The 26,320-nt window shown below is 37.2% G+C and overlaps 1 protein-coding gene across 1 annotated transcript in view; it reads right to left on the reverse strand.

Annotated features, from left to right (window-relative positions):
- Window positions 1–26,320, reverse strand: part of COL6A6 (collagen type VI alpha 6 chain) — a 174,339-nt gene that overhangs the window by 114,085 nt on the left and 33,934 nt on the right. Inside the window, exon 2 of the mRNA XM_082392853.1 lies at window positions 1,728–1,825. Within this exon, the coding sequence (XP_082248979.1) occupies window positions 1,728–1,825 (98 nt within the window). The remainder of the gene's footprint in view (window positions 1–1,727; window positions 1,826–26,320) is intronic.

Genomic DNA, 26,320 nt, shown 5'->3' on the forward strand with positions numbered 1-26,320 from the left:
GGCATTATAATTGGTAAATTTATCCTCACAAATGTAAAATGTGATAGAAACATTAACATTAACATTCCTACCTTAAGCTAGGAATAGGATGAAACTTTTAATTTCTATTAAGAATATAATTTTTATAGAGGAATACAATACTTTGCTGAGCTTTTAAGGCTTCATTCAATGCCAGATTCAATGCTAGGTATGTAAAATTATATTTTTATGTGATAGAGAGTTATTTGGTTCAAGCACAAAATATCATTCACTCATGGTCTGTCTGCTGGTTTGAATTCAGAGCTCTTACCACTGTTCTGTAAGATCCATTTCTAGTCCAGGGAAGGGAGGGAAATATTTGTGTGTGTCTGGATGGTGTATGTTTAAGAAAATACAGTGTAATTGAACAAGCAATGTGAGTCCTGACTTTGTTATCAGCTAATTCTTCCAGCTCTGTCAAGCCATTCAGTATACTTGGGCCTCAGTTTCCTCATATTTAAAATGAGTAGATTCAACTAGAAAATATCTAAGGTCTCTCCTCACTCTGAGTTTCTGATTATCTGAAATAGTCACAAGATAAATTCTAATCAAATTAAAAGAACTTCGATCTTTTCCTGTCTACAACTGCGAGGAAATCAGCTTTGGCACCCCAGCATGTTACTTCATTCTCTTTAGAGCAGTCTGATCGAGGCATAGTGGACAAAATCATTTTTCTTTTCTTCTAAACAACCTGATTTCAACCAGTTTGAGATTGCTTTGATGATCATATAGCCAGCAGCATCTCAGGGGATAAACTAATTGAGGGGGGATCAACATCTTCCTCCAAGAGAAGGCTGTAACCCCTCTGAGGACTGTCAGGTAAGTACTGCCTAGGATGGCTTGACTTGTGACCAAAAGTGACCTTTCTATTCATGGACAAATCCCCACATTTTGTATGGAGAAAAGAAATGTAGCCACTGGCACAGGAGGCATATTTAGATTCTAACCAGGCCCATCACTATATCTGAACCACAGAACAACTGGGGAAAAAGCATTGCCTTTCTTTAGAAAGCTTAATAACAGGCCTAGTGAGACATCAAAGGAAGATGTTTGCAGGGCAAAGTCTAATCTGTCTCTCCAGAAAACTTGCTTCCAAGGTCAGAGTCCTTGAGAAAACTGTAAAAGCCAATCTAGGTGGCCCTAGACATGAAGCGACCAATACAAGAGCTGATTATTTAGGAGGTGGTAGAGGCTGTGAAGGCTTGGCCAGTGTTTTGACTTCAAGTCCACTGGACATAGATTGCTGACAGTGGATGGCTCTGGAGCTCTCTCTTCAGGGTAAAAGCCCTTTCTTTACAATAATCAGACACTCAGTTTAAATTGGAGCAAAATCTGGATGCTTAACCAAGACAAATGTTTTGCCACAAACGAATTAGAAAGAGAGATTTCAAATTTTCCAGGCCTGAACCAAATGTTAAAAGAGAATTTTCATGCAACCTCCAAGAAGACCTAGAAGGAGTTGAAACTGAGGACAAGAAAATAGCTCTCATATCTTCCTATTGTGAACAAGGAATAAGATCCAGAAACAAATGATCTTCAAAGGAACACAGGGTGACATCAAAAGAAATTGAGCTGCCACTCCCACCCTTACCATCATCAAAATCAAAACAAAGCAAAACAAAACTCTTAACTTTTAAGCAAGTCAAACTCATATATTATTTTCCATAATGAAAATTAAGGAAAAGAATTCTTTTCATTTTTTTCCTTACCAGAATGTTGGTTGACAGAAACGTGGGAACAAATTATCATAAGGAGCAAAGTGAGCAGCATTTTCATATTATAACCTGAAAAATCACCAACTTGAAATCTGAAAAGGCAAAAATATAAACATCTAAAATTATTGTGGATATTATTTGGAAATCAAGACTCAAACACATATGAGCACACAAAATTGTATAGTAAATTGGGTGCAACAGAAGACAAGGAATTTCTGAGGTTCCCTGACCTTCGGCTCTGTGAAGTGCCTTGGAGAAAAATGAACCGTCAACATTTACAGAATCACAAAAGCTTCTCCTGGTCCCCAGACCCTGTAGAAACATGAGATTTTAGATTGTCAATGGAAGCAGCCAGATGCATTCTACTTCCACCAATATTATGTGTTCCTACTAATCAATTTTCCTATAGCCTCATGTCACCCTCTGTCTACTCATTGCCAAGACAATTCAGAGTTCACAGTTGGGACACAGTCTAAGAGCTGATTTGTAATTCTTCCATCATGAACATGTAGGTGTGTTTCATACTTGAGAAGTATTTCTAGATGTGGTCAAAATTCTCTTTTCTCCTTTTCCTACATGATTAGAAAGGTAACTATTTCCCTTTATTCTTAAATTTGAGAGAAGACATAAAGAAATAATTAGTGACCCTCCATATTGCATACGATGTCTTGGTCCTCAGAATGACGCAATTGGTACCATTTTTATTCCAACAAACTAGAACTGCATGAAGCAAAGTTTTCCAATTCTGGTTTGGCCTAAAGCGTTTTCAGCCACCTTGAATTATTCATTTCATAGGATAAAATAGGATATTGAAGATATTGACAATAAATATTTCAATTAAGCAGGTTGGGCTCATTCATTCACTCATTCATCCATTGAATAAAAAATGAATTGATCCATGTTAATAAACTAGTATTTCTCTTTCTTGCTTAATTCGTACCCAAACATGTATTTGATACAAATGGCTGTCTCATTCCTTGTCAGGCAGGCTCCTATTGTGTAATATTTCACCCTTTCAGAAAAGGGACCTTTGCCATGAAAATTCCATCCCCATTTCCTCATCTACTCCATCGTCCCTCTGACATTCTGGAATTTGGGACTCTGTTCTGTTCCTTCATAGGAAGCCTAGATGATTTAAACTTTTCAGGCTGTGAGTCAATTTATCCATCCTATTTGAGAGGAAATCAGTAAGCTGGAAGGGGCCTTTAAGAGGTTGTTTTTAGTCCAACCTTTCATTTTAGAGGAACTTTGGTCCCAAAGTGGATTGTCCAAAGTGAAAACCAAGTCATACTATGTGTACAAATTTTCTACTAATGTGTATAACAATAATAACAAAGTCTACCATTTGGTCAGTCTTGACCATGTTCCATGCCCTGTGCTAGCAGCTTTATACTTGTTCTCCTGTTTGATATCGATAGGAAACCTAGAAGCAGGTCATATTATTGTTCCTATTCTGCAGATAAGGAAACAGATTCATAAAGGGTAATGTGATTCAAGGTCACACGGATAAAATGGGCCACAGTTCAGACTAGAGCCCACATCTATGCAATTCTAAAATCTGGACTCTCAAACTTAGTTCCTCTGCATCCCAAACTCAGTATTATTTTTAAAATTTATTTTATTGAAGTATAGCTGATTTATAAAGTTGTGTTAATTTCTGCTATATAGCAAAGTGATTCAGTTATACATATATATTCTTTTTCATATTCTTTTCCATTACGGTTTATTACAGGATATTGAATATATTTCCCTATGCTATACAGTAGGACCTTGTTGTTTATCCATTCTATACATAATACCAAACTCAACATTATGAACACAAAAAGTGTCTCCAAGTTTTTTGGTTCTATGTCTTTTTTTCTAAGTATTAGGGGTTACTGGTACTTGTTTTCATGCCTTTTTATTTTTGCTTTTCAAACCAGGGCTTTACGCTCTTCACTTCTTTTCTGTTTATATTATGAACTTTATAAATGAGTGTTATCTTTAGGAGTTATGAGAGATAAGAGACTTTAGGTTACTCTATAGGATAAACACCAAAGATGGGAAGAAATAGTACTGAATGGAAGTTAAAACCTGGAGAGAAAAGTGAGGGTTACGTAAGGCCACAATAGTCCCAAACAGTATGCAGCATCCGGAAATTTCCCCATGCAGGTGGTCAATACTACTGGTACATTAAGAGTTGAGTTCTTTGGGATAGCATTTTGTAAAACAAGTTTCTTTTTTTAACATCTTTACTGGAGTATAATTGCTGTACAATGGTGTGTTAGTTTCTGCTGTATAACAAAGTGAATCAACTATACATATACATACATCCCCATATCCTCTCCCTCTTGCGCCTCCCTCCCACCCTCCCTATGCCACTGCTCTAGGTGGTCAAAACGCACCGAGCTGATCTCCCTGTGCTATGCGGCTGCTTCCCACTAGCTATCTATTTTATATTTGGTAGTGTATATATGTCCATGCCACTCTCTCACTTCGTCCCAGCTTCCCCTTCCCCCTCCCTGTGTCCTCAAGTCCATTCTCTATGTCTGCATCTTTATTCCTGTCCTGCCTCTAGGTTCTTCAGAACCTTTTTTTGGTTTTTAGATTCCATATATATGTGTTAGTGTATGGCATTTGTTTTGATTTTTCTGACTTACTTCACTCTGTATGACAGTCTCTAGATCCATCCACCACACTACAAATAATTCAATTTCGTTTCTTTTTATGGCTGAGTAATATTCCATTGTATATATGTGCCACATCTTCTTTTTCTTTTTAATAATACTTTCTGTATTTAATTACTTATCAAATCCTATGTAGTTTTTTTAAACATCTTTATTTGAGTATAATTGCTTTAAAATAGTGTGTTAGTTTCTGCTTAATAACAAAGCGAATCAGCTATACATATACATATATACCCATATCTCCTCCCTCTTGCGTCTCCCTCCCACCCTCCCTAACCCACCCCTCTAGGTGGTCACAAAGCACCGAGTTGATCTCCCTGTGCTATGTGGCTGCTTCCCACTAGCTATCTATTTTACATTTGGTAGCGTATATATGTCCATGCCACTCTCTCAATTCGTCCCAGCTTACCCTTCCCCCTCCCCATGTCCTCAAGTCCATTCTCTACGTCTGTGTCTTTATTCCTGTCCTGCCCCTATGTTCTTCAGAACCATTTTTTTTTTTTTAGATTCCACATATTTGTGTTTGCATACGGTACTTGTTTTTCTCTTTCTGACTTACGTCACTCTGTATGACAGTATCTAGGTCCATCCACCTCACTATAAATAACTCAATTTTGTTTCTTTTTATGGCTGAATAGTATTCCATTGTATATATGTGCCACATGTTCTTTATCCATTCATCTGTCGATGGACACTTAGGTTGCTTCCATGCCCTGGCTATTGTAAATAGAACTACAATGAACATTGTGGTACATGACTCTTTTTGAGTTATGGTTTTCTCAGGGTATATGCCCAGTAGGGGGATTGCTGGGTCGTATGGTAGTTCCATTTTTAGTTTTTTGAGACACCTCCATACTGTTCTCCATAGTGCCTGTATCAATTTACATTTTCACCAACAGTGCAAGAGGGTTCCCTTTTCTCCACACCCTCTCCAGCATTTATTGTTTGTAGATTTTTGGATGATGGCCATTTTGACCAGTGTGAGGTGATACCTCATTGTAGTTTTGATTTGCATTTCTCTAAAGATTAGTGATGTTCAGCATCCTTTCATGTGTTTGTTGGCAATCTGTATATTTTCTTTGGAGAAATTTCTATTTAGGTCTTCTGTCCATTTTTGGATTGGGTTGTTTGTTTTTTTTGATATTGAGCTGCATGGAGCTGCTTGTAAATTTTGGAGATTAACCCTTTGTCAGTTGCTTCATTTGCAAATATTTTCTCCCATTCTGAGGGTTGCCTTTTTGTCTTGTTTATGGTTTCCTTTGCTGTGCAAAACGTTTGAAGTTTTATTAGGTCCCATTTGTTTATATTTCCACTTCTCTAGGAAGTGGGTCAAAAAGGATCTTTCTGTGATTTATGTGATGGAGTGTTCTGCCTATGTTTTCCTCTAAGAGTTTGATAGTGTCTGGCCTTACATTTAGGTCTTTAATCCATTTTGAGTTTATTTTTGTGTATGGTGTTAGGGAGTGTTCTAATTTCATTCTTTTCCATGTAGCTGTCCAGTTTTCCCAGCACCACTTATTGACGAGGCTGTCTTTTCTCCATTGTATATTCTTGACTCCTTTATCAAAGATAAGGTGACCATCTGTGCGTGGGTTTATCTCTGGGCTTTCTATCCTGTTCCATTGATCTATATTTCTGTTTTTGTGCCAGTACTATACTGTCTTGATTACTGTAGCTTTGTAGTATAGTCTGAAGTCCAAGAGCCTGATTCCTCCAGCTCCATTTTTCTTTGTCAGTATTGCTTTGGCTATTCAGGGTCTTTTGTGTTTCCATACAAATTGTGAAATTTTTTATTCTACTTCTGTGAAAAATGCCAGTGGTAGTTTTATAGGGATTGCATTGAATCTGTAGATTGCTTTGGGTAATAGAGTCATTTTCACAATGTTGATAATCCAAGAACATGGTATCTCTCCATCTGTTTGTATCATCTTTAATTTCTTTCATCAGTGTCTTATAGTTTTCTGCATACAGGTCTTTTGACTCCTTAGTTAGGTTTATTCCTAGGCATTTTATTCTTTTTGTTCCAATGGTAAATGGGAGTGTTTCCTTAATTTCTCTTTCAGATTTTTCATCATTAGTGTATAGGAATGCAAGAGATTTCTGTGTATTAATTTTGTATCCTGCTACTTTACCAAATTCATTGATTAGCTCTAGTAGTTTTCTGGTAGCATCTTTAGGATTCTCTATGTATAGTATCATGTCATCTGCAAACAGTGACAGGTTTACTTCTTCTACTGAAATTTGGATTCCTTTTATTTCTTTTTCTTCTCTGATTTCTGTGGCTAAAACTTCCATAACTATGTTGAGTAATAGTGGTAAGAGTGGGTAAGGTTGTCTTGTTCCTGATCTTAATGGGAATGATTTCAGTTTCTCACCACCGAGAACGATGTTGGCTGTGGATTTGTCATATATGGTCTTTATTATGTTGAGGTAAGTTCCCACTATGCCTACTTTCTGCAGGGTTTTTATCATAAATGGGCATTGAATTTTGTCAAAAGCTTTTTCTGAATCTACTGAGATGATCATATGGTTTTTCTCCTTCAGTTTGTTAATATGGTATATCACATTGATTTATTTGTGTATAGTGAAGAATCCTTGCATTCCTGGGATAAATCCCACTTGATCATTGTGTATGAATCTTTTAATGTGCTGTTGGATTCTGTTTGCTAGTATTTTGTTGAGGATTTTTGCATCTATGTTCATCAGTGATATTGGCCTGTAGTTTTCTTTCTTTGTGACATCTTTGTCTGGTTTTGGTATCAGGGTGATGGTGGCCTTGTAGAATGAGTTTGGGAGAATTCTTCCCTCTGCTATATTTTGGAAGAGTTTTAGAAGGGTAGGTGTTAGCTCTTCTCTAAATGTTTGATAGACTTCACCTGTGAAGCCATCTGGTCCTGGGCTTTTGTTTTTTGGAAGATTTTTAATCACAGTTTCATTTTCAGTGCTTGTGATTGGTCTGTTTATATTTTCTATATCTTCCTGGTTCAGTCTCAGAAGGTTGTGCTTTTCTAAGAACTTGTCCATTTTTTCCAGGTTGTCCATTTTATTGGCATATAGTAATATGCAGTTTCAGTTGTTACTTCTTTTTCATTTCTAATTCTATTGATTTGAGTCTTCTCCCTTTTTTCTGGATGAGTCTGGCTAATGGTTTATCAATTTTGTTTATCTTCTCAAAGAACAAGATTTTAGTTTTATTGATCTTTGCTATTGTTTCCTTCATTTCTTTTTCATTTATTTATTTCTGATCTGATCTTTATGATTTCTTTCCTTCTGCTAACTTTGTAAAACAATTTTCTTGAAGCCTTTAAATGGAATGCAAAATCTGGTGTGCTGTATGGCTATACAATGTGGAAGCCCAGTGGAAGGGGCTCTTGAAGTGCTTATGTGCCTTGTCTTGTGTGTGTGCCAAACCACACAAAGGACTAGTATGGAGAGAGGGGGGAATAAATCTCTAAGTTAATGCTGGGGAGGCTTTGGTTCAATTTTACCACATCAAAACATGGATGGATTGCCTATGGATTTACATACTAAAATTTTTTAAATATCTCAATATTTAAAATAAAAATTGTAAGTACTCAAAGACATGAGGGGAGAATGAAGGAGATACATATATAAAGTAACAACATAAAACTTAAATTCATGGCACACCTCAGCTTAATATAACCACAGTCAGATTGATTGCTTCTTATTATAGAAACACTCTCACTCTCAATGGTACAGATCTCTTTAATCAGAATTTTTAGTACTCCATTCATTCTGATTCAAGCAAGCTGAGGCTAATACACTTTTCCCAGAAGTTAAACGCTATAAAAAGCCTTTTAAAAAATTTGAATCTCTTAGCATAATACCCTCAAGGTCCATCCATGTTGTTCCAAATGTCAAGATTTCATTATTTTTTTATGGCTTAGTAATATTTCATTGCATATATACATCTTGTTTATCCATTATTCTATGGATGGAATAAGACAGAGAAAAACAAATACTGTCTGATTTCACTTATATGTGTAATCTAAACAACAAAACAAATGAACAAACAAAACAAAATTGAAACAGACTCATAGGTACAGAGAGCAAACTGGTTATTGCCAGAGGGGACCTGGGGGGTGGGGAATGGATGACACAGGTGAAGTGGATTAAGAGGTACAAACTTCCAGGGATGTAATGTACACACACACATAGGGAATATAGTCAATAATATTGTAACAACTTTGGTACAGTGGTGATCATTTCATAATGTATAAAAAATATCAAATCACTATGTTGTACACCTGAAAATAACATAATATTGTATGTTAATAATAATTCAATTTAAAAAAGAAAGTGAAAAATATCTGGATCTCTGTAAACTTTCTGTCAAGAAGGAAGAATGTTTCTAATTTAAGCTACAGCTGCAAAAGCAATACAGGCACCCAATACTTGGCTTCAAACCCAGAATGTTTAGAACTTGTGCAACACCTCTCTTAAGGCTATTAACAACCAGGGGCTTCCGGGAGACCTCTGCCCCTATGAGCCAATTCATAATCTAGGACATGTCTTTGAAAAAATATGAAAAGCCCAGAAGGGATACAAAAAAGACTTCAGCAGAATTAAGATAAACACTATTTCTTTCCTTTAAAATGAGCATGCAGGAAACATCATTTCTAAGTACCGATTTTACGTTTCTTCAGAAACATGAATATTGTCAGCTTTTGTATTGTAAGAAGCAACACGGTATCTGAGCCACAAAGTTCAAGATAAATGGTTTTTTGCTTAGTAAACCCCTCATCTCTCTACTGTTTCCCTTCCTCCCTTCTCGGAAGTCAAAAAGTAAAAAGAAAAATGTTCAAAGTGAGACTTCATTTCATATTGAAATTCTGCGGGATAAATCCTTGGCACACAATGGTAACAAATAAACATTGGATCAATGATGGTGAGCAAAACAAAACATATGAGCAAGCACTCGCCAGCCAAGCCAGTTTCATAGTTTTACTGTTCATGTCACACTTTCCCCCAAATGCATTTTCTGGAACCACAAAAAGAGGCTGTATGGGGATCATATTTGAACAAGTTCATGCAGGTGACCTTGCCACTGTAAAATGCACACTCTTCTGTGTTGAGGGGTGTTTGGCTCAGCAAGAAGAGCACAGGCTATACAGTCTCATGACCTGGCTTTCACGTGGTTCCTAAACTGTTGTGTGACTTTAGGTAATACCACTTTACTTCTGTATGATTCTCATCTAAAGCACAAGGACTACATTCTCTCTAAATTCTAGCAGCTCCACACAGTTAACAGTTATGTGATCTAACAAATAGTACTAGAAGAAAAAAAAAAAAAAACATGAATAATTAAGCCAAGAGCACACTGAAATACTGAACTCACATTTTGAAACAATCCCGTAGAAGAAGCTGCCCCCAGACAGAACCCCTGCCGGTCCTCCGTGGGAGGGGCCCATACCAGCCACAGAAGGAGCCTGTCTTGACTATTGATCCTTTCCATGTCTGAAACTGCTGGAATCCTCCCAGACCCCACGACATAAACTTAAGAGAACTAAAATTCCAACAAGGCAAATCTACTAGGAACGAAGTGCCCAATTTAGAAGTTAGAAAAATTACAGAATAAATCTAAAAGTACTTTAGGGATACTGAGGTACTAAAACTTTGAGCAGAAATCAGCAAATTAAAACACAAAGGTAAAATACTTTTGGTATCATTTGTATATTTCGTTACTAGACAAGTTTCTCTGAATGTGTAGAGCACCCGAAACCACAAGGAAGAGGTACAGCATTCTCTCCTGAGCGTGAAGCCGGCTCTAGGTGTTGCTTCTGCAACTGCCATTAGCCAGTGATAATCCTTCTTCTCTTCCTTTGGGAGAGTAAGAGGGAGAGAACGCTGTCTGAGTGGATTTGAATGAGAAAACAAACAAACAAAAAACAAAGATAAAGAGGGAGGGATAAATTAGGAGTTTGGGATTAACATAAACACTCTACTATATATAAAATAAACAACAAGGACCAACTGTATAGCACAAGGAACTCTACTCAATATCTTGTAATAACCTATAATGGGAAAGAATCTGAAAAATAAATATATATATATATATGAATCACTTTGCCATACACCTGAAACAAACACAACATTGTAAATCAACTATACTTCAATTAAAAAAAGAAAGATAAAGAAAATTAAGTTTTGAAAACACCAACCTCACAATAGACTGATCAAAAAAAGAAAAAGAGAGAGAGAGAGAAGACATAAGTTGGTAACTGTATAAAAGAAGACATAACTATACATAAGGCAAAGACTTTTAAAAAATTGAAGCAGTAGTTTAAAATATTCACAGGAAGAAAACCCCAGGACAAGATGGATTTATTGGCAAGTTCCACCAAACTTTTAAGGAACAGATCATCTGAATCTTTTACAAATTATTTCAGAGACTAGAAAAAGATGAATATTAGCCTTTTCATTTATATGGAGCCAGTAAAATCTTGATATGTAAACCAGTTAAGGACTGTATGAGAAAGGGAAATTAAAGGCCCATTTTACTCATGAATATAAATACAAAAAAATCCTAAATAAAACATTAGCAACTCAACTCCTTTAGTGTATAAAAAAGATAATACACCATTATCAAGCTGGGTTTATCTCAGGTATGCAAGGATGTTTTAAAATTAGAAAATATATTTTTCCAAAGAAAAAATGCAGATGGCCAACAGGCATATGAAAGGATGCTCAACATTACTAATCATCAAGGAAATGCAAATCAAAACCACAATGATATATCACCTCACACTCTTTTAGAACAGCTATCATCCAAGAGAACACAAATAACAAATATTGGTGAGGATGTGGAGAAAAGGGAACACTTGTACACTGTTGGTAGGAAGGTAAATTGGTTTAGCCACTATGGAAAACAGTATGGAGGTTTCTCAAAACACTATAAATAGAGCTACCATATGACCCAGCAATTCCAGTCCTGGGTATATATCCAAAAAACAAAAAACAAAAAAAAACACTAATTCAAAAAGATACATGCACCCCAATGTTCATGGCAGAATTATTTACAATTGTCAAGACGTGGAAGCAACCTAAGTGTCCATCAACAGATGAATGGATAAAGACGATGTGGTGTATATATACAATGGAATACTACTCAGCCATAAGAAAGAATGAAATTTTGCCGTTTGTAGCAACATGGATGGACTTGGAGGGCATTATGATAAGTGAAATAAGTCAGACAGAGAAAGATAAATACTGTATGATATCACTTGTATGTGGAATCTAAAAAATACAACAAAATAGTGAATATAACAGAAAAAGATGCAGACTCACAGAATAAACTGGTGGTTACCAGTGGCGGGGGGGCAATATATGGATGGGGGAGTGGGAGGCACAAGCTATTGGGTATAAGACAGGCTCAAGGATGTGTTATACAACACGGGAATAGAGTCAACGTTTTGTAATGACTGTAAATGAAAGTAACATTTAAAATTGTATAAAAAATACAGTATTGAGGGAAAATAAATTTAAAGATTAAAGAAATGAATATGGTAAAAAAATTAGAAAATACATAAATATTATCACATCAACACACTAAAAGAGATATACTATAAATATGAAAGGAAAACCACTCCATTAGTTCATAATTTTTAAAAAAACTTAGCAAACTAGGAGTAGAAGGAAACTTAACTTGGTAAAGGATATATATATATTTTTTTAAATTTTATTTATTTATTTATTTATTTATTTATTTATTTATGAATGTGTTGGGTCTTCGTTTCTCTGCAAGGGCTTTCTCTAGTTGCGGCAAGTGGGGGCCACTCTTCATCGCAGTGCGTGGGCCTCTCACTATCGCGGCCTCTCTTGTTGCAGAGAACAGGCTCCAGACACGCAGGCTCAGCAACTGTGGCTCACGGGCCTAGTTGCTCCACGGCATGTGGGATCTTCCCAGACCAGGGCTCAAACCCGTGTCCCCTGCATTGGCAGGCAGATTCTCAACCACTGCGCCACCAGGGAAGCCCCAAGGCTATATCTTTAAAATCTGCAATATATACCATCCTAATAGGAAAATATTAGAAGTACTCTTTAAAATGAAGAATCAGAAAGGTGGTCCTCTTTCATTCTGAGGTTCTGGCAAAATTAAAGCAATGAGGATAAAAAAATAAGCATAAGAACAAATAAAATTATCACTGTTTGCAAGTGATATGACTGTCTACATCTATAGACAAATTATTAAAAGTAACAAGTATTCAAGATGTCTTCATATAACATCAAGATATAAAAGTCAATTGCAGAGGAGCTTTAAGATGGCGGAAGAGTAAGACGTGGAGATCACCTTCCTCCCCACAGATACATCAGAAATACATCTACATGTGGAACAACTCCTACAGAACACCTACTGAATGCTGGCAGAAGACCTCAGACTTCCCAAAAGGAAAGAAACTCCCCACGTACTTGGGTAGGGCAAAAGAAAAAAGAAAAAACAGAGACAGAAGAATAAGGGTGGGACCTGCACCAGTGGGAGGGAGCTGTGAAGGAGGAAAGGTTTCCACACACTAGGAAGCCCCTTCGCAGGGGGAGACTGTGGGTGGCAGAGGGGAAGCTTTGGAGCAACAGAGGAGAGCGCAGTAACAGCGGTGCGGAGGGCAAAGCGGAGAGATTCCCGCACAGAGGATCAGTGCCGAACAGCACTCACCAGCCCGAGAGGCTTGTGTGCTCACCTGCCAGGGCGAGTGGGGGCTGGGAGCTGAGGCTCAGGCTTCAGTCAGATTCCAGGGAGAGGACTGGGGTTGGCAGCATGAACACAGCCTGAAGGGGGCTAGTGCACCACAGCTAGCTGGGAGGGAGTCCGGGAAAAAGTCTGGAGCTGCCGAAGAGGCAAGAGACTTCTTTTTGCCTCTGTGTTTCCTGGTGCGCGAGGAGAGGGGATTAAGAGCACCACTTAAAGGAGCTCCAGACATGGGCGTGAGCTGGGGCTATCAGCACGGACCCCAGACATGGGCATGAGATGCTAAGGCAGCTGCTGCAGCCACCAAGAAGCCTGTGTGCAAGCACAGGTCACTATCCACACCTCCCCTCCAGGGAGCCTGTGCAACCCGCCACTGCCAGGGTACCATGATCCAGGGACAATTTCCCCAGGAGAACACACGGTGTGCCTCACGCTGGTGCAATGTCATGCTGGCCTCTGTTGCTGCAGGCTCACCCCGCACTCCGTACCCCTCCCTCCTCCCGGCCTGAGTAAGCCAGAGCCCCCGAATCAGCTGCTCCTTTAACCCCGCCCTGTCTGAGCGAAGAACAGATGCCCTCAGGCGACCTACACACAGAGGAGGGGCCAAATCCAAAGCTGAACCCCAGGAGCTGTGCGGACAAAGAAGAGAAAGGGAAATCTCTCCCAGCAGCCTAAGGAGCAGCGGATTAAATCTCCACAGTCAACTTGATGTACCCTGCATCTGTGGAATACCTGAATAGACAATGAATCACCCCAAATTGAGGAGGCAGACTTTGGGAGCAATGATATATATATTATTTTTCCCCTTTTTCTGTTTTTGTGAGTGTGTATGTGTATGCTTCTGTGTGTGATTTTGTCTGTATAGCTTTGCTTTTACCATTCGTCCTAGGGTTCTGTCTGTCTGGGTTTTTTTGTTTTTCTTTCTTTTTTTTTTTTTTTTTAGTATAGTTTTTAGTGCTTGCTATCATTAGTGGATTTGTTTTCTGGTTCGGTTGCTCTATTCTATCTTTCTTTTTTTTAATTACTTAAAAAAATTTTTTTTAATACTTATTTTTTATTTTAATAACTTTATTTTAATTTATTTTATTTTCTTCTTTCTTTCTTCTTTTTCTCCCTTTTATTCTGAGCCATGTGGATAACAGGCTCTTGGCGTCAGGACTCTGCCTCTGAGGTGGGAGAGCCAACTACAGGACATTGGTCTACAAGAGACCTCCCAAGTCCACGTAATATCAAATGGCAAAAATCTCACAGATATCTCCATCTCAATGCCAAGCCCCAGCTCCACTCAACTACCAGCAAGCTACAGTGCTGGACACTCTATGCCAAACAACTAGCAAGACAGGAACACAACCCCACCCATTAGCAGAGAGGCTGCCTAAAATCACAATAAGGCCACAGACACCCCAAAACACACCACCAGACGAGGTCCTGCCCACCAGAAAGACAAGATCCAGCCTCATCCACCAGAACACAGGCACTAGTCCCCTCCAACAGGAAGCCTACACAACCCACTGAACCAACCTAAGCCACTGGGGGCAGACACCAAAAACAACGGGAATTACGAACATGCAGCCTGTGAAAAGGAGACCCCAAACACAGTAAGTTAAGCAAATGAGAAGACAGAGAAACACACAGCAAATGAAGGAGGAAGGTAAAAATGCACCAGACCTAAGAAATGAAGAGGAAATAGGCAGTCTACCAGAAAAAGAATTCAGAATAATGATAGTAAAGATGATCCAAAATCTTGGAAATAGAATGGAGAAAATACAAGAAACGTTTAACATGGATCTAGAAGAACTAAAGGGCAAACAAACAGTGATGAACAACACAATAAATGAAATTAAAAATTCTCTAGAAGGGATCAATAGCAGAATAACTGAGGCAGAAGAACGGATAAGTGACCTGGAAGAAAAAATAGTGGAAAAAACTACTGCAGAGCAGAATAAAGAAAAAAGAAAGAAAAGAATTGAGGACAGTCTCAGAGACCTCTGGGACAACATTAAACACACTAACATTCGAATTATAGGGGTCCCAGAAGAAGAAGAGAAAAAGAAAGGGACTGAGAAAGTATTTGAAGAGCTTATAGTTGAAAACTTCCCTAATATGGGAAAGGAAATAATTAATCAAGTCCAGGAAGCACAGAGAGTCCCATATAGGATAAATACAAGGAGAAACACGCCAAGACACATATTAATCAAACTATCAAAAATTAAATACAAGAAAAATTATTAAAATCAGCAAAGGAAAAACAACAAATAACATACAAGGGAATCCCCATAAGGTTAACAGCTGATCTTTCAGCAGAAACTCTGCAAGCCAGAAGGGAGTGGCAGGCCATATTTAAAGTGATGAAGGGGAAAAACCTACAACCAAGCTTACTCAACCCAGCAAGGATCTCATTCAGATTTGACGGAGAAATTAAAAGCTTTACAGACAAGCAAATGCTACGAGAATTCAGCACCACCAAACCAGCTCTACAACAAATGCTAAAGGAACTTCTCTAGGAAGGAAACACAAGAGAAGGAAAAGACCTACAATAACAAACCCAAAACAATTAAGAAAATGGTAATAGGAACATACATATTGATAATTACTTCAAATGTAAATGGATTAAATGCTCCAACCAAAAGACATAGACTGGCTGAATGGATACAAAAACATGACCCGTATATATGCTGTCTACAAGAGACCCACTTCAGACCTAGCGACACATACAGACTGAAAATGAGGGGATGGAAAAAGACATCCCATGGAAATGGAAATCAAAAGAAAGCTGGAGTAGCAATTCTCATATCAGACAAAATAGACTTTAAAACAAAGACTATTACAAGAGGCACAGAAGGACATTACACAATGATCAAGGGATCAATCCAAGAAGAAGCTATAACAATTGTAAATATTTATGCACCCAACACAGGAGCACTTCAATACATAAGGCAAATACTAACAGCCATAAAAGGGGAAATCGACAGTAACACAGTCATCGCAGGGGACTTTAACACCTCACTTTCACCAATAGGCAGATCATCCAAAATGAAAATAAACAAAGAAACATAAGTTTAAATGATACATTAAACAAGATGGACTTAATTGATATTTATAGGACATTCCAACCCAAAACAGTAGAAGACACTTTCTTCTCAAGTGCTCATGGAACATTCTCCAGGAAAGATCATATCTTGGGTCACAAATCAAGCCTTGGTAAATTTAAGAAAATTGAAATCCTTTCAAGTATCTTTTCCAACCAGAACGCTATGAGACTAGATATCAATTACAGGGAAAAAATCTGTAAAAAATACAAACACATGGAGCCTAAACAATACACTACTTAATAACCAAGAGATCAGTGAAGAAATAAAAGAGGAAATCATAAAATACCTAGAAACAATGACAATGAAAACACGATGACCCAAAACCTATGGGATGGAGAAAAAGCAGTTCTAATAGGGAAGTTAAAAGCAATACAATCCTACCTTAAGAAAGAAGAAACATCTCAAATAAAGAACCTAACCGTACACCTAAAGCAATTAGAGAAAGAAGAACAAAAAACCCCAAAGTTAGCAGAAGGAAAGAAATCATAAAGATCAGATCAGAAATAAATGAAAAAGAAATAAAGGAAACAATAGCAAAGATCAATAAAACTAAAAGCTGGTTCTTTGAGAAGATAAACAAAATTGATAAACCATTAGCCAGGCTCATCAAGAAAAATAGGGAGAAGACTCAAATCAATAGAATTAGAAATGAAAAATGAGAAGTAACAACTGACACTGCAGAAAGACAAAGGATCATGAGAGATTAATACAAGCAACTATATGCCAATAAAATGAACAACCTGGAAGAAATGGACAAATTCTTAGAAATGCACAACCTGCTGAGACTGAACCAGGAAGAAATAGAAAATATGAACAGACCAATCACAAGCACAGAAATTGAAACTGTGATTAAAAACCTTCCAACAAACAAAAGCCCAGGACCAGATGGCTTCACAGGTGAAGTCTATCAAACATTTAGAGAAGAGCTAACACCTATCCTTCTCAAACTTTTCCAAAATATAGCAGAGGGAGGAACACTCCCCAACTCATTCTACAAGGCCACCATCACCCTGATACCAAAACCAGACAAAGATGTCACAAAGAAAGAAAACTACAGGCCAATATCACTGATGAACATAGAAGCAAAAATCCTCAACAAAATACTTGCAAACAGAATCCAATAGCACATTAAAAGGATCATAAACCATTATCAAGTGGAGTTTATCCCAGGAATGCAAGTATTCTTCAATATATGCAAATCAATCATTGTGATACACCATATTAACAAATTGAAGGAGAAAAACCATATGATCATCTCAGTAGATGCAGACAAAGCTTTCGACAAAATTCAACACCTATTTATGATAAAAACCCTCCAGAAAGTCGGCATAGAGGGAACCTACCTCAACATAGTAAAGACCATATATGACAAACCAACAGCCAGCATTGTCCTCAATGGTGAAAAACTGACACCATTTCCACTAAGATCAAGAACAAGACAAGGTTGCCCACTCTCACCAGTATTATTCAACATAGTTTTGGACGTTTTAGCCCCAGCAATTTGAGAAGAAAAAGAAATAAATGGAATCCAAATCGGAAAAGAAGAAGTAAAGCTGTCACTGTTTGCAGATGACATGCTACTATACATACAGAATCCTAAAGATGCTACCAGGAAACTACTAGAGCTAATCAATGAATTTGGTGAAGTAGCAGGATACAACATTAATGCACAGAAGTCTCTTGCATTCCTATACACTAATGATGAAAAATCTGAAAGTGAAATTAAGAAAACACTCCCATTCACCACTGCAACAAAAAGAATAAAGTATCTAGGAATAAACCTACGTAAGGAGACAAAAGACCTGGATGCAGAAAAGTGTAAGACACTGATGAAAGAAATTCAAGATGATACAAATAGATGGAGAGATATACCATGTTCTTGGATTGGAAGAATCAACATTGTGAAAATGACCCTACTACCCAAAGCAATCTACAGATTCAATGCAATCCCTATAAAACTACCACTGGCATTTTTCACAGAACTAGAACAAAAAATTTCACAATTTGTATAGAAAAACAAAAGACCCCGAATAGCCAAAGCAATCTTAAGAAAGAAAAACAGAGCCGGAGGAATCATGCTCCCTGACTTCAGACTATACTACAAAGCTACAGTAATCAAGACAGTATGGTATTGGCACAAAAACAGAAATATAGATCCATGGAACAGGATAGAAAGCCCAGAGATAAACCCACACACATATGGTCACCTTATCTTTGATAAAGGAGGCAAGAATACACAATGGAGAAAAGACAGCCTCCTTAATAAGTGGCACTGGGAAAACTGGATATCTACATGGAAAAGAATGAAATTAGAACACTGCCTAATACCATACACAAAAATAAACTCAAAATGGATTAAAGACCTAAATGTAAGGCCAGACACTATCAAACTCTTAGAGGAAAACATAGGCAGAACACTCCATCACATAAATCACAGAAAGATCCTTTTTGACCCACCTCCTAGAGAAATGGAAATATAAACAAAAATATACAAATGGGACCTAATGAAACTTCAAACGTTTTGCACAGCAAAGGAAACCATAAACAAGACCAAAAGACAACCCTCAGAATGGGAGAAAATATTTGCAAATGAAGCAACTGACAAAGGGTTAATCTCCAAAATTTACAAGCAGCTCCATGCAGCTCAATATCAAACAAACAAACTACCTAATCCAAAAATGGGCAGAAGATCTAAATAGAAATTTCTCCAAAGAAGATATACAGATTGGCAACAAACACATGAAAGGATGCTGAACATCACTAATCTTTAGAGAAATGCAAATCACAACTACAATGGGGTATCACCTCACACTGGTCAAAATGGCCATCATCCAAAAATCTACAAACAATAAATGCTGGAGAGGGTGTGGAGAAAAGGGAACTCTCTTGCACTATTGGTGGGAATGTAAATTGATACAGGCACTATGGAGAACACTATGGAGGTGTCTCAAAAAATTAAAAATAGAACTACCATGTGACCCAGCAATACCACTACTGGGCATATAGTCTGAGAAAACCATAATTCAAAAAGAGTCATGTACCACAGTGTTCCTTGCAGCTCTATTTACAATAGCCAGGGCATGGAAGCAACCTAAGTGTCCATCAACAGATGAATGGATAAAGAAGATGTGGCACATATATACAATGGAATATTACTCAGCCATAAAAAGAAACGAAATTGAGTTATTTGTAGTGAGGTGGATGGACCTAGAATCTGTCACGCAGAGTGAAGTAAGTCAGAAAGAGAAAAACAAATACCCTATGCTAACACATATATACGGAATCTAAAAAAAAAGTTCATGAAGAGCCTAGTGGCAAGACGGGAATAAAGACACAGACCTACTAGAGAATGGACTTGAGGATATGTGGGGGGGAAGGGTAAGCTGGGACAAAGTGAGAGAGTGGCATGGACATATATACACTACCAAATGTAAAATAGATAGCTAGTGGGAAGCAGCAGCATAACACAGGTAGATCAGCTCAGTGCTTTGTGACCACCTAGAGAGGTGAGATAGGGAGGGTGGGAGGGAGGGCAACACAAGAGGGAAGAGATATGGGGATATATGTATATGTATAAGTGACTCACTTTGTTATAAAGCAGAAACTAACACACCATTGTAAAACAATTATAATCCAAGAAAGATGTTAAAAAAAAAAGTCAATTGCATTTCCATATGTACACAACAAGCAACTAGAAAACTTAACCGTCTTCTTAGAAGAGTCACGTTAACATAGCATCAATATGTGAAATACCAAAAAATAAACATTAAAATATGTAAAAGACTGATACCAAAGTTTATAAAACTTTACTGAAGGACAATACACCAAGGGAATGGAATAGACAGCCCAGAAATACCCATGCATCGTTTCCTTGGTAGACCAGTGGGGTGGGAGGGGAATGGTTATTCACATGGAAATAGGTGGAATTGGATCTCTCTTTCACACTGTACACAAAAGTCAACTACAGAGGGTTATAGTTCTTAAATGTTAAAAGCAGAACTTTAAAATATTAAATAAAAACCATAGGTGGATATATTTCCACCTTGGTTAGGGTTAGGGAAGCATTTCTTAAACAAGACACAGAAAGTACCAAAAAAAAAAAAAAAAAGAATAAATTATATTATTATGAGAACTTCTGATCAAAGATATCTGAAAGAAAATGGAAAGATAGTTTACATATTGGAAAAAGATATCACAATACTGACAGAGAATTGGTATCAAAAATATATAATATTCCTAGAATTTCTAGAAATAAATAATCCAAAAGAAAATGGGCAAAAAACATGAATGAAAAACATATAACTCAAAAACATATGGGCACTAACCATATGAAGAAATATTAAAATTCATTTGTGCTCAGGGATATACAAATCAGGATCACATTGAGATATAATTTTACAGTCAGCAAAAATTAAAAAGTCTGACAAAATCAAGTACCAAAGAGGATGTGGATGAGCAGGGCCTCAGTTTACACTGTTGGTGGAAGTGCAAATTGGTACTACCACTTTGGAAAACAGTTTGGCATTATCTTATAAAATTGAATATTCTCAAGCCCTATAACCTGGCAATTCTACTCCTGCAGAAGCTCTTGCACATATGTGTGAGGTGATGTGTTTAGAAACCATCAACAAAATGAAAAGGCAACTTACCCAATGGGAGAAAATATTTGCGAATCATGTATCTAATAAGGGGTTAATATCCAAAATATATAAAGAACTCATGCAACACCAAAAAACCAAACAATTCAGTTTAAAAATGGTCAGAAGATCTGAATAGACATTTTTCCAAAGAAGACATACAGATGGCCAAAATGCATGTGAAAAGATGTTCAATGTTATTAATCATCAGGGAAATGAAAATCAAAGCCACAATGAGATCACCTCACTCCTGTCAGAATGGCTATTATCAAAAAGACAAGAAATGACAAATTTTTTTTTTTTTTTTTTTTTTTTAAACAGGTTCCTGAGACCTACTCCCAGAGTTTCTGCTTCAGTACTTCTGGAATGGGGCACAAGAATTTGCATTTCTTTCTTTTTTTTAATAAATTTATTTATTTATTTATTTATGGCTGTGTTGGGTCTTTGTTTCTGTGCGAGGGCTTTCTCTAGTTGTGGCAAGCGGGGGCCACTCTTCATCGCTGTGCGTGGGCCTCTCACTGTCACGGCCTCTCTTGTTGTGGAGCACAGGCTCCAGACACGCAGGCTCAGTAGTTGTGGCTCACGGGCCCAGTTGCTCTGCGGCATGTGGGATCTTCCCAGACCAGGGCTCAAACCCGTGTCCCCTGCATTGGCAGGCGGGTTCTCAACCACTGCACCACCAGGGAAGCCCGACAAATTGTTGATGTGGAGAAAAGGGAACCCTTGTGCACTGTTGGTGGGAATATAAATTGGTGTAGCCACTATGGAAAACAGTATGGAGGTTCCTCAAAACATTAAACATAGAACTACCATACAATCCAGCAATTCCACTTTTGGGTATTTAACTGAAGACAATGAAAACACTAACTTGAAAAGATATACGCACCCCCGTGTTCATTGCAGCACTATTCACAATAGCCAAGATATGGAAACAACCTAAGTGTCCATTGATGGATGAATGAATGAGAAATTTTGGAGTACACACACACACACACACACACACACACACACACACACACACAATGGAATATTATTCAGTCATTAAAAAAGAGTAAAATCTTGCCATTTGCAGCAATAATATGGATGAAACTTGAGGGCATTATACTAACTGAAAGAAGTCAGATACAAACAGACAAATACTGTATGATCTCTCCTATATGAGGTATCTAAAAAAAAACAAAAAACAAAAAAACCAACCAGCCAAACAAACAAAATCCAAACAAAAAATAACCAACCTCATACAGAGAAAGATTGGTGGTTGCCAGAGTTCGGGGGTGAGGGTTTGGAGAAATGGGTATTATCTTTTAAGAATTTAAAAAACTAATCAAAGAAAAAAAATTTTAAATATAAATATTGGGAAGGAAGAAATCAACTGTCTTTGTTCATACATGAAATAATCATCTATGTAGAAAATCTAAAAGAATAAACAAAACATTTCTGAAACTAATAGGCAATTATAGCAAGGTTGCAGGATACAAGGTTAATATACAAAAGTCACTTTCCTATATAACCAGCAATGAATAAGTGAAATTTGAAATTAAAAACATGATGCCATTTACATTAGCACCCCCCAAAATTAAATACTTAGTAATAAGTCTAACAAAATATGTACAAGATCTATATGAGGAAAATGTCAAAATTATGATGAAAGAAATCTCAGAAGAACTAAATAAATGGAGAGATGTTTCATGTTCAGGGATAGGAAGATTCAATATTGTCAAGACATCAGTTCTTCCTAACTTGATTCATAAATTCAACACAGCCACAATGAAAACCCCAGCAAGTTATTTTGTGGATATTGACAAAATGATTCTAAAGTTTATATGGAAAGGCAAAAGATCTAGAACAGCCAATACAATACTGAAGGAGACGAACAGAGTTACATGACTCACACCATGTGACTTCAAGACTTACTATAAAACTACAATAATCAAGACAATGTGGTACAGGCATACCTCAGAGATATCGTGTGTTCAATTCCAGACCACCACAATAAAGCGAATACCACAATAAAGAAAGTCACGTAAATTTTCTGGTTTCCCAGTGCATATAAATTTTGTATTTACACTGTACTGTAGTCTGTAAAGTGTGCAATAGCATTATGTCTAAAAAAACAATGTAAGTACCTTAATAAAAAACATTTTATTGCTGAAAAATGCTAACCATCATCTGAACCTTCAGGGAGTCATAATCTTTTTGCTGCTGGAGGATTTGAAATATTGTGAGAATTATCACAATGTGACACAGAGACATGACGTGAGCAAATGCTCCTAGAAAAATAGCTGATGGGCTTGCTTGATGCAGGGTTGCCACAGACTTTCAAAATTTGTGAAAAACATAGTATCTGTGATGCACAATAAAGTGAAGTGCAACAAAATGAGGTTTGCCTGTACTGGTGAAAAGATGAACAGATACATGGCACAGAGTATAGAGCTCAGAAATAGACCCACATAAATATTGTCAACTGATCTTTAGCCAAGGATCAAAAGCAATACAATGGAGAAAAGATAATCCTTTTAACAAATGGTGCTGGAACAACTGGACATTCACACACACACAAAAAGTTAAAAAAAAATCTAGACACAGACTTTTTACCCTTCACAAAAAAGTAACTCAAAATGAATCACAAATTTACTTATTTATTTATTTATTTATTAACATCTTTATTGGAGTATAATTGCTTTACAATGTTGTGTTAGTTTCTGCTGTATAACAAAGTGAATCAGCTATATGCATACATATATCCCCATATTCCCACCCTCTTGCGTCTCCCTCCCACCCTTCTTATCCCACCCCTCTAGGTGGTTGCAAAGCACCGAGCTGATCTCCCTATGCTAAGCAGCTGCTTCCCACTAGCTATCTATTATACATTTGATAGTGTATATATGTCATTGTTACTCTCTCATTTCATCCCAGCTTCCCCTTCCCCTTCCCCATGTTCTCAAGTCCATTCTCTATGTCTGCGTCTTTATTCCTGTTCTGCCCCTAGGTTCATCAGAACCATTTTTTTTTCCTTTTAGTTCCATATATATGTGTTAGCATACAGTATTTGTTTTTCTCTTTCTGACTTACTTCACTCTCTATGACAGACTCTAGGTCCATCCACCTCACTACAAATAACTCAATTTCGTTTCTTTTTATGGCTGAGTAATATTCCATTGTATATAAGTGCCACATCTTCTTTATCCATTCATCTGTCTATGGACACTTAGGTTGCTTCCATGTCCTGGCAAATAGAGCTGCAACGAACATTGTGATACATGACTCTTTTTGAATTATGGTTTTCTCAGGGTATATGCCCAGTAGTGGGATTGCTGGGTCATATGGTAGTTCTACTTTTAGTTTTTTAAGGAACCTCCATACTGTTCTCCATAGTGGCTGTATCAATTTACATTCCCACCAGCAGTGCAAGAGGGTTCCCTTTTCTCCACACCCTCTAGAGCATTTATTGTTTGTAGATTTTTTGATGATGGCCATTCTGACTGGTTTGAGGTGATACCGCATTATAGTTTTGTGAATCACAAATTTAAATGTAAATGCAAAACTGTAAAACACTAGAAGACAACATAGAATAAAATTGAGATGACCTTGGATTTGGCAATGACTTATTAGATACAACACCAAAAGTATGACCCATGAAAGAAATAATGGAGAGGCTGGACTTTCTTAGAATAAAAACTTCTGATCTGTTAAAGACAATATCAAGAGAATAAGACAAGCTGAAGACTGATAGAAAATATTTGCAAAAGACATATTTGATAAAGGACTGTTATCCAAAGTATACAAAGAACTCTTAAAACTCAACAGTAAAGAAACAAACAACTTGATTAAAAAGTAGTACAAAGACCTTAACAGACACCTCAAAGAAGATTTACAGATGACAAGCATATGAAAAGATGCTCCCCATCACCTATCATCAGGGAATTGCAAATGAAAATAACTAGATACTACTAGTTGTTTATTAAAATAGCCAAAATCCAAAACAGTGACAACACCAAATGCTGGTGAGGATGTGGAGCAGCAGGAACTCTCACAAACTGTTAGTGGGAATGCAAAATGGCACAGTCTTTTTGGAAGACGGTTTGGTGGTTTCTGACAAAACTAAACATACCCTTACCAAACAATCCAGCAATCCTGTTCCTTGGTGTTTACCCAAAGGAATTGAAAACTTATGTCCGTACAAAAACCTGCAAATGGATGTTTATAGCAGCTTTATTTATAATTACCATAACCTGGAAGCAACCAAGATGTCCATCAGCAGGTGAATGAATAAGTAAACTGTGGGACATCCAGACAATGGAATATCATTCAGCACAAAAAAGAATGAGCTATCAAGCCATGAAAAGCCATGGAGAAAACTTAGATACATATTATTAAGTGAATGAAGCCAATCTGAAATGGCTACATACTTTATGATTCCAACTATATAACATTCTGGAAAAGGCAAAACTATGAAGACAGTAAAAAGATTAGTGGTTGCCAAGGGGTAGGGGGGAAGAAGGGATGAATTGGCAGAGCACAGATGATTTTTAGGGCAGTGAAAATACTCTCTATGATACGATAATGGGGGATACCTATCATTATACATTTATCCAAATCCATAGAATGTTCAACATCAGAGTGAACCATAATGTAAACTATAGACTTTGGGTGGTAATAATGTGTCCATGTAGATTCATCAGTTGTAACCAATGTACCACTCTGGTCGGGGATGTTGATAATGGGAGAGCCTATGTATGCGTGTGTGGCAGGGGCAGCAGGGAGCATATGAGAAATCTCTGTACCTTCTGCTCAATTTTGCTGTGAATCTAAAACTGCTCTAAAAAAATAGAGTCTATTAAAAGAAAAAGCAAAGGAATAATAAACATAAGATCCAGGATAGTGGTTACATAGGATATGGGAGGAAGAGGAATGGGATTGACAGGGAACTTATTGCAGATATAAGTTATTGTTAATACTCCAGTTTTCATATGCATAGAGTTTCATGGGTTTGTTGTATTATCAGTAAGCAAGCAAATAAATAGAAAGTCTTACAAGGAACCATGGATGAATGTGTGTAATGAACTACAGTTTAGAATTAATCTAATTCTGGGTACCTGAGATCCAATAAATGTATAGAAAAAGAATAACCAATTTTTAAAATTAAATACAGTTACAGGAAAGAAAAAAAATCAGGCAATTAAGCCAAGAGCTCAGTGACAATGTTGAGGGCAGATATGGAACAGTTGCAGGGAGAAATTTCTCCCCCTGAGACTGTCATCTGTGATAAGTTTTATATTAGTGGTATGAGAAACAGGGAAACAAGAACATGTTTTGACCAAAAATCTTTCCCTAAATTCATAACTCCCCCTGGCATCCTGCAGGACCCAATTAAAGGAACTGAAATCAATAAACTTTCCCCCATGATAAACGGTCTAGCACCATCATGATTCTGGTAGCAGACACCTCTAGCTGTTCACCAAAAATCTGTGCTGCCGGCTCTGCATTG

The sequence above is a fragment of the Balaenoptera borealis genome (genome assembly GCF_965194805.1).
Source record: "Balaenoptera borealis genome assembly, chromosome: 5".
In the NCBI taxonomy this organism is placed as follows: domain Eukaryota; kingdom Metazoa; phylum Chordata; class Mammalia; order Artiodactyla; family Balaenopteridae; genus Balaenoptera; species Balaenoptera borealis.